Source organism: Coregonus clupeaformis, chromosome 18 (genome assembly GCF_020615455.1).
Source record: "Coregonus clupeaformis isolate EN_2021a chromosome 18, ASM2061545v1, whole genome shotgun sequence".
In the NCBI taxonomy this organism is placed as follows: Eukaryota; Metazoa; Chordata; class Actinopteri; order Salmoniformes; family Salmonidae; genus Coregonus; species Coregonus clupeaformis.
The window spans coordinates 43,584,485-43,598,002 of record NC_059209.1 but is presented as its reverse complement, the minus strand read 5'-3'; the positions used below and the strand labels follow the sequence as shown (position 1 = coordinate 43,598,002).

The following is a 13,518-nucleotide window of genomic DNA, read 5'->3' as shown; positions in this document are numbered from 1 at the left end:
CCTTCTAGGCCCCTGGTGATGTATATAGGGAACCGCTGAACCTAACTCTCTCCCCTCCGCTCTCATCCTTCTAGGCCCCTGGTGATGTATATAGGGAACCGCTGAACCTAACTCTCTCCCCTCCGCTCTCATCCTTCTAGGCCCCTGGTGATGTATATAGGGAACCGCTGAACCTAACTCTCTCCCCTCTGCATCCTTCTAGGCCCCTGGTGTTGTATATAGGGAACCGCTGAACCTAACTCTCTCCCCTCTGCTCTCATCCTTCTAGGCCCCTGGTGATGTATATAGGGAACCGCTGAACCTAACTCTCTCCCCTCCGCTCTCATCCTTCTAGGCCCCTGGTGATGTATATAGGGAACCGCTGAACCTAACTCTCTCCCCTCTGCTCTCATCCTTCTAGGCCCCTGGTGTTGTATATAGGGAACCGCTGAACCTAACTCTCTCCCCTCTGCTCTCATCCTTCTAGGGCCCTGGTGATGTATATAGGTGGTGAAATGGAATTCTAAAAGATACAACATTCTGTTTGGTACGTCGTCCCCACGGTTTATTAATCACATGCGTCAACATCCCAAACAATATCTGAGTCAAGGCACATATTTTATGTACTGCATAGAGGTAACATTAGGTCTGTCTGATATTTAGTAGTACTGATAAATATTCATGGTAATATTTAATGCAGTGGTTCCCAACCTGTGGTCTGGGGGCCAATAGTGGTCCGAGAGGATACTGCAAAGTTGTCTGCAAATTCCTTTAAAATAAATGACAATGAAGGAATGAGGGGAAATGGTCTCTTCCCCCTCCGGTTCCTGGTCCAGGATGGGAAGTCATAGGTGGCCATCTTGGTTTTCTTCTTGTTCTTTGGTCTCTGGTCTGGGTGGTGAGGCTTGGGGGTGTGTCTTTGGTCTTCGGTCTAGTGGTTGATGGTTATGGAGAGTCGGTGGATCTTTGGTCTCTTGGTCAACAGCATGCTGATCCCATTGGGTCTCGGATAAGTGATAGGGGAATGTGTGGATCTTTGGTCTCTTGGTCAACAGCATGCTGATCCCATTGGGTCTCGGATAAGTGATAGGGGAATGTGTGGATCTTTGGTCTATTGGTTTATAATGGTCTTTGGTCTTCACATAGGGAGTGTGTACCTGTATGCTTGTCATCTCACGTGTGTGTGTGTGTGTGTGTGTGTGTGTGTGTGGGGTCCCTAGTTGCCGTTGTTGGCCTGGTGTTTTTGGTATATCTCCAGGTACTCCTGGACGTCGCTAGGTGACCCCAGCACCACGGGAACTCTCTGGTGGATGTTGATTGGCTGGATGTCCAGGACGTTCTGACTTCCTGTGGTTGCCATGCCGCCCGCCTGCTCGATGATGAACGCCATGGGGTTGCACTCATACAGCAGACGCAGCTAGAACACAGATTCATATTATTATATACATGTTCATATACACTGTGGACAAAACATTAGGAACACCCTCCTAATATTGAGTTGCACCCCCTTTTTTCCCTCAGAACAGACTCAATTTGTTGGGTCATGGACTCTACAAGGTGTCAAAAGCATTCCACAGGGATGCTGGCCCATGTTGACTCCAATGCTACCCACGGTTGTGTCAAGTTGGCTGGATGTCCTTTGGGTGGTGGACCATTCTTGATACACACAGGAAACTGTTGATTGTGAAAAACCCAGCAGCGTTGCAGTTCTTGACACAAACCGGTGCGCCTGGCACCTACTACCAGAACCTGTTCAAAGGCACTTAAATATTTTGTCATGCCCATTCACCCTCTGAATGGCACACATACACAATCCATGTCTCAATTGTCTCAAGGCTTAAAAATCCTCCTTTAACCTGTCTCCTCCCCTTCATCTACACTGATTGAAGTGGATATAACAAGTGACATCAATAAGCTTTCACCTGGATAGTCTATATCATGGAAAGAGCAGGTGTTCATAATGGCCTGGTATTCATAGCTGACTTTGAAAAGGCCTTTGATGAAGTACGACTGGAATTTATATATAAATGCCTGGAACATTTAAACTGTCAAGAGGAGTGAAACAAGGTTGTCCACTATCGGCATATCTATTTATTATGGCCATTGAAATGTTAGCTATTAAAATCAGATCCAACAATAATATCAAGGATCATTGTACGCTGATGATTCATCTTCTTTTAAATCCACAACTTGAATCCCTCCACAGCCTCATAGAGGATCTAGATACTTTTTCTAATCTTTCTGGATTACAACCAAATTACGATAAGTGTACTATATTACGTATTGGATCACTAAAAAAAACTGCCTATTTATATAATGAATATGAATTCAGAGGGCTGAAATTATTAAATATTAAAGCGTTAGACCTCTCACTAAAGGCCTCAGTCACACAAAAAAAGTTGTACTTAAATCCAAACTGGTTTTCCAGCAAATTAGTAAGAATGTCTCAACCCATGTTCAGGAACAGCCTTTTTCCCTTTATTCAGATTACAACCTCTCACTTTCGGTTATTTGAAAATGAAATAATCTCCAGAATATCGCTATTTTTAAAACAAGCCATAGAAGGTTGGTTGCAATTTCAGTTTAATCAACCAGAAAATACCAAATATTCCAACAAATAGTATGGTTAAACTCAAATCTACTAATTGATCAAAGAATATGGAAATGTCTGCTCTATCCAAAATTACAACCAACTGATTGCAACATTACTGCAAATGGAAGGGGGAACTTGTCTGTTGGCCCTGCATTAAAGACCAAAATTGGTTAAAGAAAATTGTGATAAATGAAAAAAAGTATACCAGTTTCATTTAACGACCAAAGAATGTACAGCTGTGTCAAAATACTTATTTCCCTCAATAAAATGCAAATCAATTTATAAAACTTTTGACATGCGTTTTTCTGGATTTTTCTGTTGTTATTCTGTCTCTCACTGTTCAAATAAACCTACCATTAAAATTATAGACTGATCATGTCTTTGTCAGTGGGCAAACGTACAAAATCAGCAGGGGATCAAATACTTTTTTTCCCCTCACTGTACATGGTTGATACAACCATCCCATTTTTGTTCAGTATAGTATGTATAAACTGGAAGTAGAAGCCTAAGTGTTGTTGTCCATTAGTTTACTCCAATTAGGGGAGGGGTGGGAGGGTTAGGGGAAAATAAAGGAAAATATATTATTCAATAGAACCACATCCTTACACATAACCTTCACTGTTCTGAAGACATCACTCTTGTGACATGCCAAGAGTAGAACACCACTGCCGTTTCCTATTTCCCCAGCAGCTCCATCTCTTCTGCTTTAAGCAATAGAGGAGATGGACACACATTGATCACATTGTTACCCTCAACATGAGGAAACTAAACTAGCTACAGAACCATGAGAGCAACATCTTCCCATCTTTCCCTTGAGAGGGTTAAAGGTCAGGGGTTAGGGCCCACCTTTCCCTCGGGGCTCTTGACATTAGCAGGGTAGAGGAAGATTCCTCCGTAGACCAGGGTCCTGTGGACATCTGCTACCATAGAACCCACGTAGCGGGCACCGTACGGGGCACTGCCATCCTGAGACACAGAGTAAGGGTTAGCCCTGAACCACAAACACAGTCTAAATAGTTAGCCTATAACAGTTCTGTATACTGCCGGTTTTACAGTAAGGATGTACTACCCATGTAGTAGAGAGTACTTTATCAGGTAGCTGCCAGAATAAAGGAAACACTTGAGTAAATGAGGGATAGAAGTGTTTTCCACCACCATCAACAAAACACCAAATGATGGAATTTCTGGTGGAAGAACGGAATCACATCCCTCCAATAGAGTTCCAGACGCTTGTAGAATCTATGCCAAGGTGCATTGAAGCTGTTCTGGCGGATCGTGGCCCAACGCCCTGTTAAAATGCTTTATGTTGGTGTTTCCTTTATTTTGGCAGTTATTTGAATTTTATGATGATGATGGCTAAACGCCAGCCCAACCTCGGGGAACTACTTTGTTTTGCGTACCTCGGGGAACTTCTTCTTTTGTAGGTACTCTGTGACAGCGGGGTCAAAGTATTTGGCATATCCTTCATTCAGACTGTAGATATTCCCTTTAGGTTTGATCTTTAGATCCCTGTCCACCAGAATGAACTCACCTATGGCCTGACAGACAGATGGACACATAAACATGAATGATACTATGGCCTGACAGACAGATGGACACATAAACATGAATGATCCTATGGCCTGACAGACAGATGGACACATAAACATGAATGATCCTATGGCCTGACAGACAGATGGACACATAAACATGAATGATCCAGTAAGACTTATAACAGCTGTAGTGGGTAGAGGACGGTACTCACCGGGACAGTAGTTGACTCCCTGCCTGTTAGTGGGTGACTGTAAGTCGCTTTGGATAAAAGCGTCTGCTAAATGGCATATTATATTATTATATTATTATATTACTGACCGGGTCCAACATGAAGCAGTTGACCCCCTGCCCAGCGGACAGTACCATCATGGTGGCGCTGCCATAGAGGGCGTATCCAGCGGCAACGATGTTTCTACCAGGCTGCAGTGCGTCGTTCTCACAGGGGTCATCCTCTGTGATCTGGAAGACACACCAGACGATTTGCTTGATTGATTTGATCAGTAAAATGCATATAAAAGCTAAATACATCAGGTCTCAGTGAAGCACTTCATAGAACACCTATAGAAACCCAGCCTTGTCAAACACACCGACCGCTGGGTTCACGTTCTGGTTTGGTTAAAGATAATGTATGGAAACCTATAGAATACATACCTTTCTGTAGATGGCGAAGATGGTGCCGATTGAAACCAAGCAGTCGATGTTGGAGGAGCCATCCAGAGGGTCAAAACACACCACGTATTTACCCTGGAGGAGACCAGTGGAACAAATATTTGTATTATGTTTATCAGTGCAGGGATAGAACCAAAATGTGGACTATCTGGTGCCCCCCCCCCGAGCAGAGGGATGGCCACCCCTGCTCTAAACAGCAATGCTGCCAGAACAACTCTTACTCCAATAACCAACCTTCGTCTGGTTCTACTATGATGGTGTCGTCCTCCTCTGACACCAGGACAACAACAGCGTTAGTTACCTGTCTGTCTGGTTCTACTATGATGGCGGTGTCGTCCTCCTCTGACACCAGGACACAGGATGTGAAGGAGGATTTGATCATGTTGATCACCAGGTTGTTAGACAGGATGTCCAGCTTCTTCACCTGGTCCCCTGTCACATTGGTTGTGCCCGCTATACCATACCTGGGAAGAGGAGAGGAGACCGGGTCTACAGACAATCACAGATTAAAGGGAAAGCCAGCCACGTTGCCGACACCGACGTCTTGCTCCCGGACAAGCTAAAAACACCCTCTTCGCCCGCTTTGAGGATAACACAGTGCCACCGACGCGGCCCGCTCCCAAGGATTGTGGGTCCTCGTTCTTCGTGATCGACATGAGTAAGACATTTAAGCGTGTTAACCCCCGCAAGGCTGCCGGCCCAGATGGCATCCCTAGCCGGGTCATCAGAGCATGCGCAGACCAGCTGGCTGGAGTGTTTACGGACATATTCAATCTCTCTCTTTCCCAGTCTGCTGTCCCCACATGCTTCAAGATGTCCACCATTGTTCCTGTACCCAAGAAAGCAAAGGCAACTGAACTAAATGACTATCGCACCGTAGCACTCACTTCTGTCATTATGGTACGGCAGTGCAGTTGCCGTACCAGGCGGTGATACAGCCCGACAGGATGCTCTGCAGTTGCCGTACCAGGCAGTGATACAGCCCGACAGGATGCTCTCAATTGTGCATCTGTAAAAGTCTGTGAGGGTCTTAGGGGCCAAGCCGAATTTCTTCAGCCTCCTGAGGTTGAAGAGGCGCTGTTACACCTTCTTCACCACACTGTCTGTGTGGGTGGACCATTTCAGATTGTCAGTGACGTGTACGCCAAGGAACTTGAAGCTTTTCACCTTCTCCACTGCGGTCCCGTCAATGTGGATAGGGGCGTGCTCTCTCTGCTGTTTCCTGAAGTCCATGATCAGCTCCTTTGTTTTGTTGACGTACTATTTCACTGTAGAGCCCCCAGTCCCGCTCAACCTGCCTTAGACAGCTCCTTTGTCCCACCCCCCATACACGTGGAGACCGGCTCAATCGGTGCCTCCAGTGATGCTATCTCTTTCATCGTTACCCAACGCTTAGGTTTACCTCCACTGTACTCATATCCTTCCATATCCTTGTCTGTACATAATGCCCTGAATCTATTCTACAACGCCCGTAAATCTGCCCCCTTTATTCTCTGTACCCAACGCACTAGAAGACCAGTTTTTAAAGCCTTTGGCCGTATTCTACTCCTCCTCTGTTCCTCTAGTGCTGCGCCAACCCTGATGTTCTAGCAGTGTCTGAATCCTGGCTTAGGAAGGCCACCAAAAATTCAGAAATGTCCATCCCCAACTACAACATTTTCCATCTAGATAGAACTGCCAAAGGGGGTGGGGTTGCAATCTACTGTAGAGATAGCCTGCAGAGCTCTATCATACTATCCAGGTCTGTGCCCAAACAGTTTGAGCTTCTACTTCTAAAAATCCACCTTTCCAGAAATAAGTCTCTCACTGTTGCCGCTTGCTACAGACCCCCCTCAGCCCCCAGCTGTGCCCTGGACACCATATGTGAACTGATTGCCCCCATCTATCCTCAGAGTTCGTACTGCTTGGTGACCTAAACTGGGATATGCTTAACACCCCGGCCGTCCTACAATCCAAACTAGATGCCCTCAATCTCACACAAATATTCAAGGAACCTACCAGGTACAACCCTGAATCTGTAAACATGGGTACCCTCATAGAGATCATCTTGACAAATTTACCCTCTAAATACACCTCCGCTGTCTTCAACCAGGATCTCAGCGATCACTGCCTTATTACCTGCGTCCGTAATGGGTCCGCGGTCAAACGACCACCCCTCATCACTGTCAAATGCTCCCTAAAACACTTCAGCGAGCAGGCCTTTCTAATTGACCTGGCCCAGGTATCCTGGATGGATATTGACCTCATTCCGTCAGTAGAGGATGCCTGGTTGTTCTTTAAAAGTGCTTTCCTCTCAATCTCAAATAAGCATGCCCCATTCAAAAAATTCAGAACTAAGAACAGATATAGCCCCTGGTTCTCCTCAGACTTGACTGCCCTTGACCAGCACAAAAACATCCTGTGGCGTACTGCATTAGCATCAAATAGCCGCCGCGATATGCAACTTTTCAGGGAAGTTAGGAACCAATATACACAAGCAGTCAGGAAAGGAAAGGCTAACTTTTTCAAACAGAAATTTGCATCCTGTAGCACTAACTCCAAAAAGTTTTGGGACACTGTAAAGTCCATGGAGAATAAGAGCACCTCCTCCCAACTGCCCACTGCACTGAGGCTAGGAAATACTGTCACCACCGATAAATCTATAATAAATCGAGAATTTCAACAAGCGTTTTGCTACGGCTGGCCATGCTTTCCACCTGGCAACCACTACCCCGGCCACCAGCTCTGCACCCTCCTCTGCAACTTGCCAATGACCCACCCGCTTCTCCTTCACACAAATTCAGACAGCTGATGTTCTGAAAGAGCTGAAAAATCTGGACCCCTACAAATCAGCTGGGCTAGACAATCTGGACCCTTTCTTTCTAAAATTAGCCGCCGAAATTGTCACAACCCCTATTACTAGCCTGTTCAACCTCTCTTTCCTAACGTCTGAGATCCCCAGAGATTGGAAAGCTGCCGCGGTCATCCCCCTCTTCAAAGGGGGTGACACTCTAGATCCAAACTGCTACAGACCTATATCCATCCTGCCCTGCCTTTCAAAAGTTTTTGAAAGCCAAGTCAACAAACAGATCACCGACCATTTCGAATCAAAATTTTTTTTTTTAATCCATTTTAGAATAAGGCTGTAACATAACAACATGTGGAAAAAGTCAAGGGGTCTGAATACTTTCCAAATGCACTGTATAGGCCTATAGACCTATAGACCTACAGACCTACAGACCTATAGACCTACAGACCTACAGACCTATAGACCTATAGACCTACAGACATATAGACCTATAGACCTACAGACCTATAGACCTACAGACCTATAGACCTACAGACCTATAGGCCTACAGACCTACAGACCTATAGACCTATAGACCTACAGACCTATAGACCTACAGACCTACAGAATGCACTGTATATATATAACATTCTGTACCTTTGTATACGATCACGTGTCTCTCTAGGTCGGTTCGCATAAATAAAAGTTTATGCTTTGATAACAGCAACACCTTTCAGATATAAAGAAAAGGCGGAAAAATGTTGGTGGGATGTTAAGGTTTGTGGAAAAAACATTAGTTTGAAAGGTGTATGTCCCCCCCTCTCTATTAGTCCTAATCTGTTGATGGATGTGGTGGTTTCAGTTGACCAGTGCTCTTTCACAAAAAAACGTCCACATTACCACATGTAAAGATAACGAAATATGTGCCAAGCAAGCGTGATACTGCAATTTTTGAAATGAGGAAGTGTGATTCTGTATTATGTGTGTACCACCTACTTACTTGACCTATGTTGAGCTAAATCGATTATGATTGGTCAAATATCCTACAATGTACATATTGCCAAAGCTTACTTTGGAGATTTACAATATTAACATTATAATCAATTTTGTCAACGGGACAACAGTAACAACAATAACCACGGGTCAAAATAACCATTGAACAATAACAATATAGAGGACATGTGCAGGTTGGTTGGTCTGTCAGACACTGGCCCTCATCTTATGGCAGGCAGCAATGTAGTGCTCTGCCAACCCACAGCTCTCTGAGTCCTCCCCCAACAGGACGGGTAGCCTATTCTCATCAGAGAGGTCTTTGAAACCGTGAATAAGGGTTTCAAATTTGGAGAAAATACACTTATTGTTCTATATTTTTTGACATTTTGTCAGGAAATGCAGCTCTGTCTCAGGTTCTGCTGTGGTGCAGTGGTTGCACAGCCTTTCCTCTACAGGGAGCCAGGTTTTCCTGTGTCCACCCTTCTCAATGGCAAGGCTGGGCTCACTGAGCCTGTACTTTGTCAAGGTTTTTCTAAGGTTTTCATCAGTAACCATGGTGAAATAGTTTGCCATGGTGTAATGTCTATTTAGGGCCAGATAGCACTGCATTTTACTTTGTGCTTGTGTTTCCCAATAAGCAATGTAGTTTTCTTTTGACTGTGTTGTAATTTGGTTTATTCTGATTGATTGGATGTTCTGGTCCTGAGGCTTCAGTGTGTCAGTAGAACAGGTTTGTGAACTCAGCCCCAGGACCAGCTGGATGAGGGGACTCTTTTCTTTGCTCAGCTCTTGGCATTGCAGGGCTTGGTAATGATATGAGACGGGGTCACTGTATTTTAGATGTTTCCAAAACTTAATTGCTCTTTGAGTTTTTATTATTAGTGGATATTGGCCTAGTTCTGCCCTGCATGCATTGTTTGTAGTTTTCCTCTGGACATGTAGGAGAATCTTACAGAACTCTGCATGCAGGGTTTCAATGGGGTGTTTGTCCCATTGGGTGAAATCTTGTTTTGCCAGTGGACCCCACACCTCACTGCCATAAAGTGCAATTGGTTCAATGACACATTCAATTAGTTTTAGCCAAATTTTAATAGCTATTTCAATTTGAATTTGTTTTTTTAATTGCATAGAATGCCCTGCTTGCTTTCTCTCTCTCATTCAACTGATGCCATTCCAGCCATTACCACGAACCCATCCTCCCCAATTAAGGTGTCACCAACCTCCTGTGACCCTTACGTGGATATGTTGCAGCTGAAACTTAATTCCGTGTGTAGATTGTGTAAAACAGCCCTAAGACATTAGTCTATGAATAAGTCTAAACAAATTGCTACTTGTACAATGACTTGTTGAACAACAAACTTTCTCTGTCTCCGTCTCTCTCCCTCCCTCCCTCCCTCCAATGAGAGATAGACAGACTAGTCCTAATTTGTTTGTTCGCTAACTGTGATGATCATTACTTACAGGTTGGCGATGCCAGCCTTCCTCACAGCAGTGGAGATGGCTTTGACGGCCGTGCACATCGAGTTGAGCAGGGTAGTGAGCTCCCCCGTCCCCTTCGCTTTCCTCCCTTCCTCCAGCACAAACCGGGTTAAAGTCACCACGTTGGTATCAAAAGAGCCTCGGTCCGACATGACTGTAGAGAGCGGCGGGTTAGAAGAGTCCTGAATGGGGTTTGAAGAGTACTGAATGAAAACGATGAAACGCTGCAACACGGAACTTGGAGGTGACAGAGAGAGGAGTGAAGACACGGCAGCCAATCCGAAGTGAAAGGGGAGTGGCCGTCCTGCTGCAAACAATGGATAACTTCGATTATGCTGATTATGCTGACCGGTGGAGCACCGGTTTATGGCCCGTGACATGAACGGCCAAAAGCGGGTAGGCCTCTTCTTCTTCTGTGGGGTTTATCGTGGTTGGCATCCAACGCTATGGTGCATTATCGCCACCTACTTTAACCCCTCCCCCCCCGAAAAAATGGACCAATAGAAGTTTAAAGAGGGGTTCCTGCATCACATGCACCTTGTCGGTGGAAAACACAGCATGCTTTGTAGGGGACAATGCCGTCTGTAACCAACAATGGACTGAACTGACATTGTAGCTAGAATGGGAGGGTAAATAATAGACTCTCTCATGCATGAAATCAAGTTGAAGCTGAGTTTTGCGAATGCACAGTGTGCGGGCTTTGTCAGAAAGTTGGAAACACAGAATCATCTAGAATGTCATTGTGTGCTGTTGCGTTAAGATTTCCCTTCACTGGAACTAAGGGGCCTAGCCTGAACCATGAAAAACAGCCCCAGACCATTATTCCTCCACCACCAAAATTTACAGTTGGCACTATGCATTGGGGCAGGTAGCGTACTCCTGGCATCCGCCAAACCCAGATTTGTCCGTCGGACTGCCAGATGGTGAAGTGTGATTCATCACTCCAGAGAACGTGTTTCCACTGCTTCAGAGTCCAATGGCGCGCAAACTTTACACCACTCCAGCTGATGCTTGGCATTGCGCATGGTGATCTCAGGCTTGTGTGCGGCTGCTCAGCCATGGAAACCCATTTCATGAAGCTCCCGACGAACAGTTCTTGTGCTGACTGCTTCCAGAGGCAGTTTGGAACTCGGTAGTGAGTGTTGCAACCGAGGACAGACGATTTTTACGCGCTACGCGCTTCAGCACTCGGCGGTCCTGTTCTGTGAGCTTGTGCGGCCTACCACTTCACGGCTGAGCCGTTGTTGCTCCTAGACGTTTCCACTTCACAATAACAACACTTACAGTTGAACAGGGCAGCTCTAGCAGGGCAGATATTTGACGAACTGACTTGTTGGAAAGGTGGCATTACATTTACATTTACGTCATTTAGCAGACGCGCTTATCCAGAGCGACTTACAGGAGCAATTAGGGTTAAGTGCCTTGCTTAAGGGCACATCGACAGTTTTTTCACCTAGTCGGCTCGGGGATTAGAACCAGCGACCTTTCGGTTACTGGCACAATGCTCTTACCCACTAAGCTACCTGGCATCCTATGATGGTGCCACATAGAAAGTCAGTGAGCTCTTCAATAAGGCCATTCTACTGCCAATGTTTGTCTATGGAGATTGCATGGCTGTGTGCTCGGTTTTATACACCTGTCAGCAACGGGTGTGGCTGAAATAGGCTAATCCTCTAATTTGAAGGGGTGTCCACATACTTTTGCATATATAGTGTATTAAACTGTGACAGGCCTACCTAACTATACAGTTAAACTGGAGATTATACAAACTTTGCAAAACTCATGGAAACCCTGGACCCACTTCAATTTGCATACCGCCCCAACAGCTCCACAGATGATGCAATCTCTATTGCACTCCACACTGCCCTTTCCATTTCCATTTACGTCATTTAGCAGACGCTCTCCAGAGCGACTTACAAATTGGTGCATTCACCTTATGGCCAGTGGGATAACCACTTTACAAAGTTATTTTTTTTTGGGGGGGGGGGTAGAAGGATTACTTTATCCTATCCCAGGTATTCCTTAAAGAGGTGGGGTTTCAAATGTCTCCGGAAGGTGGTGAGTGACTCCGCTGTCCTGGCGTCGTGAGGGAGCTTGTTCCACCATTGGGGTGCCAGAGCAGCGAACAGTTTTGACTGGGCTGAGCGGGAACTATGCTTCCGCAGAGGAAGGGGGGCCAGCAGGCCAGAGGTGGATGAACGCAATGCCCTTGTTTGGGTGTAGGGACTGATCAGAGCCTGAAGGTACAGAGGTGCCGTTCCCCTCACAGCTCCGTAGGCAAGCACCATGGTCTTGTAGCAGATGCGAGCTTCAACTGGAAGCCAGTGGAGTGTGCGGAGGAGCGGGGTGACGTGAGAGAACTTGGGAAGGTTGAACACCAGACGGGCTGCGGCATTCTGGATGAGTTGTAGGGGTTTAATGGCACAGGCAGGGAGCCCAGCCAACAGCGAGTTGCAGTAATCCAGACGGGAGATGACAAGTGCCTGGATTAGGACCTGTGCCGCTTCCTGTGTAAGGCAGGGTTGTACTCTCCGAATGTTGTAGAGCATGAACCTACAGGATCGGGTCACCGCCTTGATGTTAGCGGAGAACGACAGGGTGTTGTCCAGGGTCACGCCAAGGCTCTTCACACTCTGGGAGGAGGACACAACGGAGTTGTCAACCGTGATGGCGAGATCATGGAACGGGCAGTCCTTCCCCAGGAGGAAGAGCATCTCCGTCTTGCCAAGGTTCAGCTTGAGGTGGTGATCCGTCATCCACACTGATATGTCTGCCAGACATGCAGAGATGCGATTCGCCACCTGGTTATCAGAAGGGGGAAAGGAGAAGATTAGTTTTGTGTCGTCTGCGTAGCAATGATAGGAGAGGCCATGTGAGGATATGACAGAGCCAAGTGACTTGGTGTATAGCGAGAATAGGAGAGGGCCTAGAACTGAGCCCTGGGGGACACCAGTGGTGAGAGCATGTGGTGCGGAGACAGCTTCTCGCCACGCCACTTGGTAGGAGCGACCGGTCAGGTAGGACGCAATCCAAGAGTGAGCCGCGCCGGAGATGCCCAGCTCGGAGAGGGTGGAAAGGAGGATCTGATGGTTCACAGTATCAAAGGCAGCAGACAGGTCTAGAAGGACAAGAGCAGAGGAGAGAGAGTTAGCTTTAGCAGTGCGGAGAGCCTCCGTGACACAGAGAAGAGCAGTCTCAGTTGAATGACCAGTCTTGAAACCTGACTGGTTTGGATCAAGAAGGTCATTCTGAGAGAGATAGCAAGAGAGTTGGCTAAAGACGGCACGCTCAAGAGTTTTGGAGAGAAAAGAAAGAAGCGATACTGGTCTGTAGTTGTTGACATCAGAGGGATCGAGTGTTGGTTTTTTGAGAAGGGGTGCAACTCTCGCTCTCTTGAAGACGGAAGGGACATAGCCAGCGGTCAAGGATGAGTTGATCAGCGAGGTGAGGCAAGGGAGAAGGTCACCGGAGATGGTCTGGAGAAGAGAGGAGGGGATAGGGTCAA

The 13,518-nt window shown here is 46.3% G+C and overlaps 1 protein-coding gene across 1 annotated transcript; it reads right to left on the bottom strand.

Annotated features, from left to right (window-relative positions):
• Positions 1 to 517: 517 nt before the first annotated feature.
• LOC121546410 (fructose-1,6-bisphosphatase 1) lies at positions 518 to 10,279 on the bottom strand. Its single transcript, XM_041857679.2, has 7 exons — positions 9,996 to 10,279; positions 5,076 to 5,238; positions 4,757 to 4,849; positions 4,424 to 4,564; positions 3,973 to 4,110; positions 3,419 to 3,538; positions 518 to 1,396 (listed from the first exon to the last, which is right to left on the bottom strand). The coding sequence occupies exons 1-7, from the start codon at positions 10,163 to 10,165 to the stop codon at positions 1,196 to 1,198; spliced, it is 1,026 nt and encodes a 341-aa protein (XP_041713613.1). The 5' UTR covers positions 10,166 to 10,279; the 3' UTR covers positions 518 to 1,195.
• Positions 10,280 to 13,518: the final 3,239 nt, after the last annotated feature.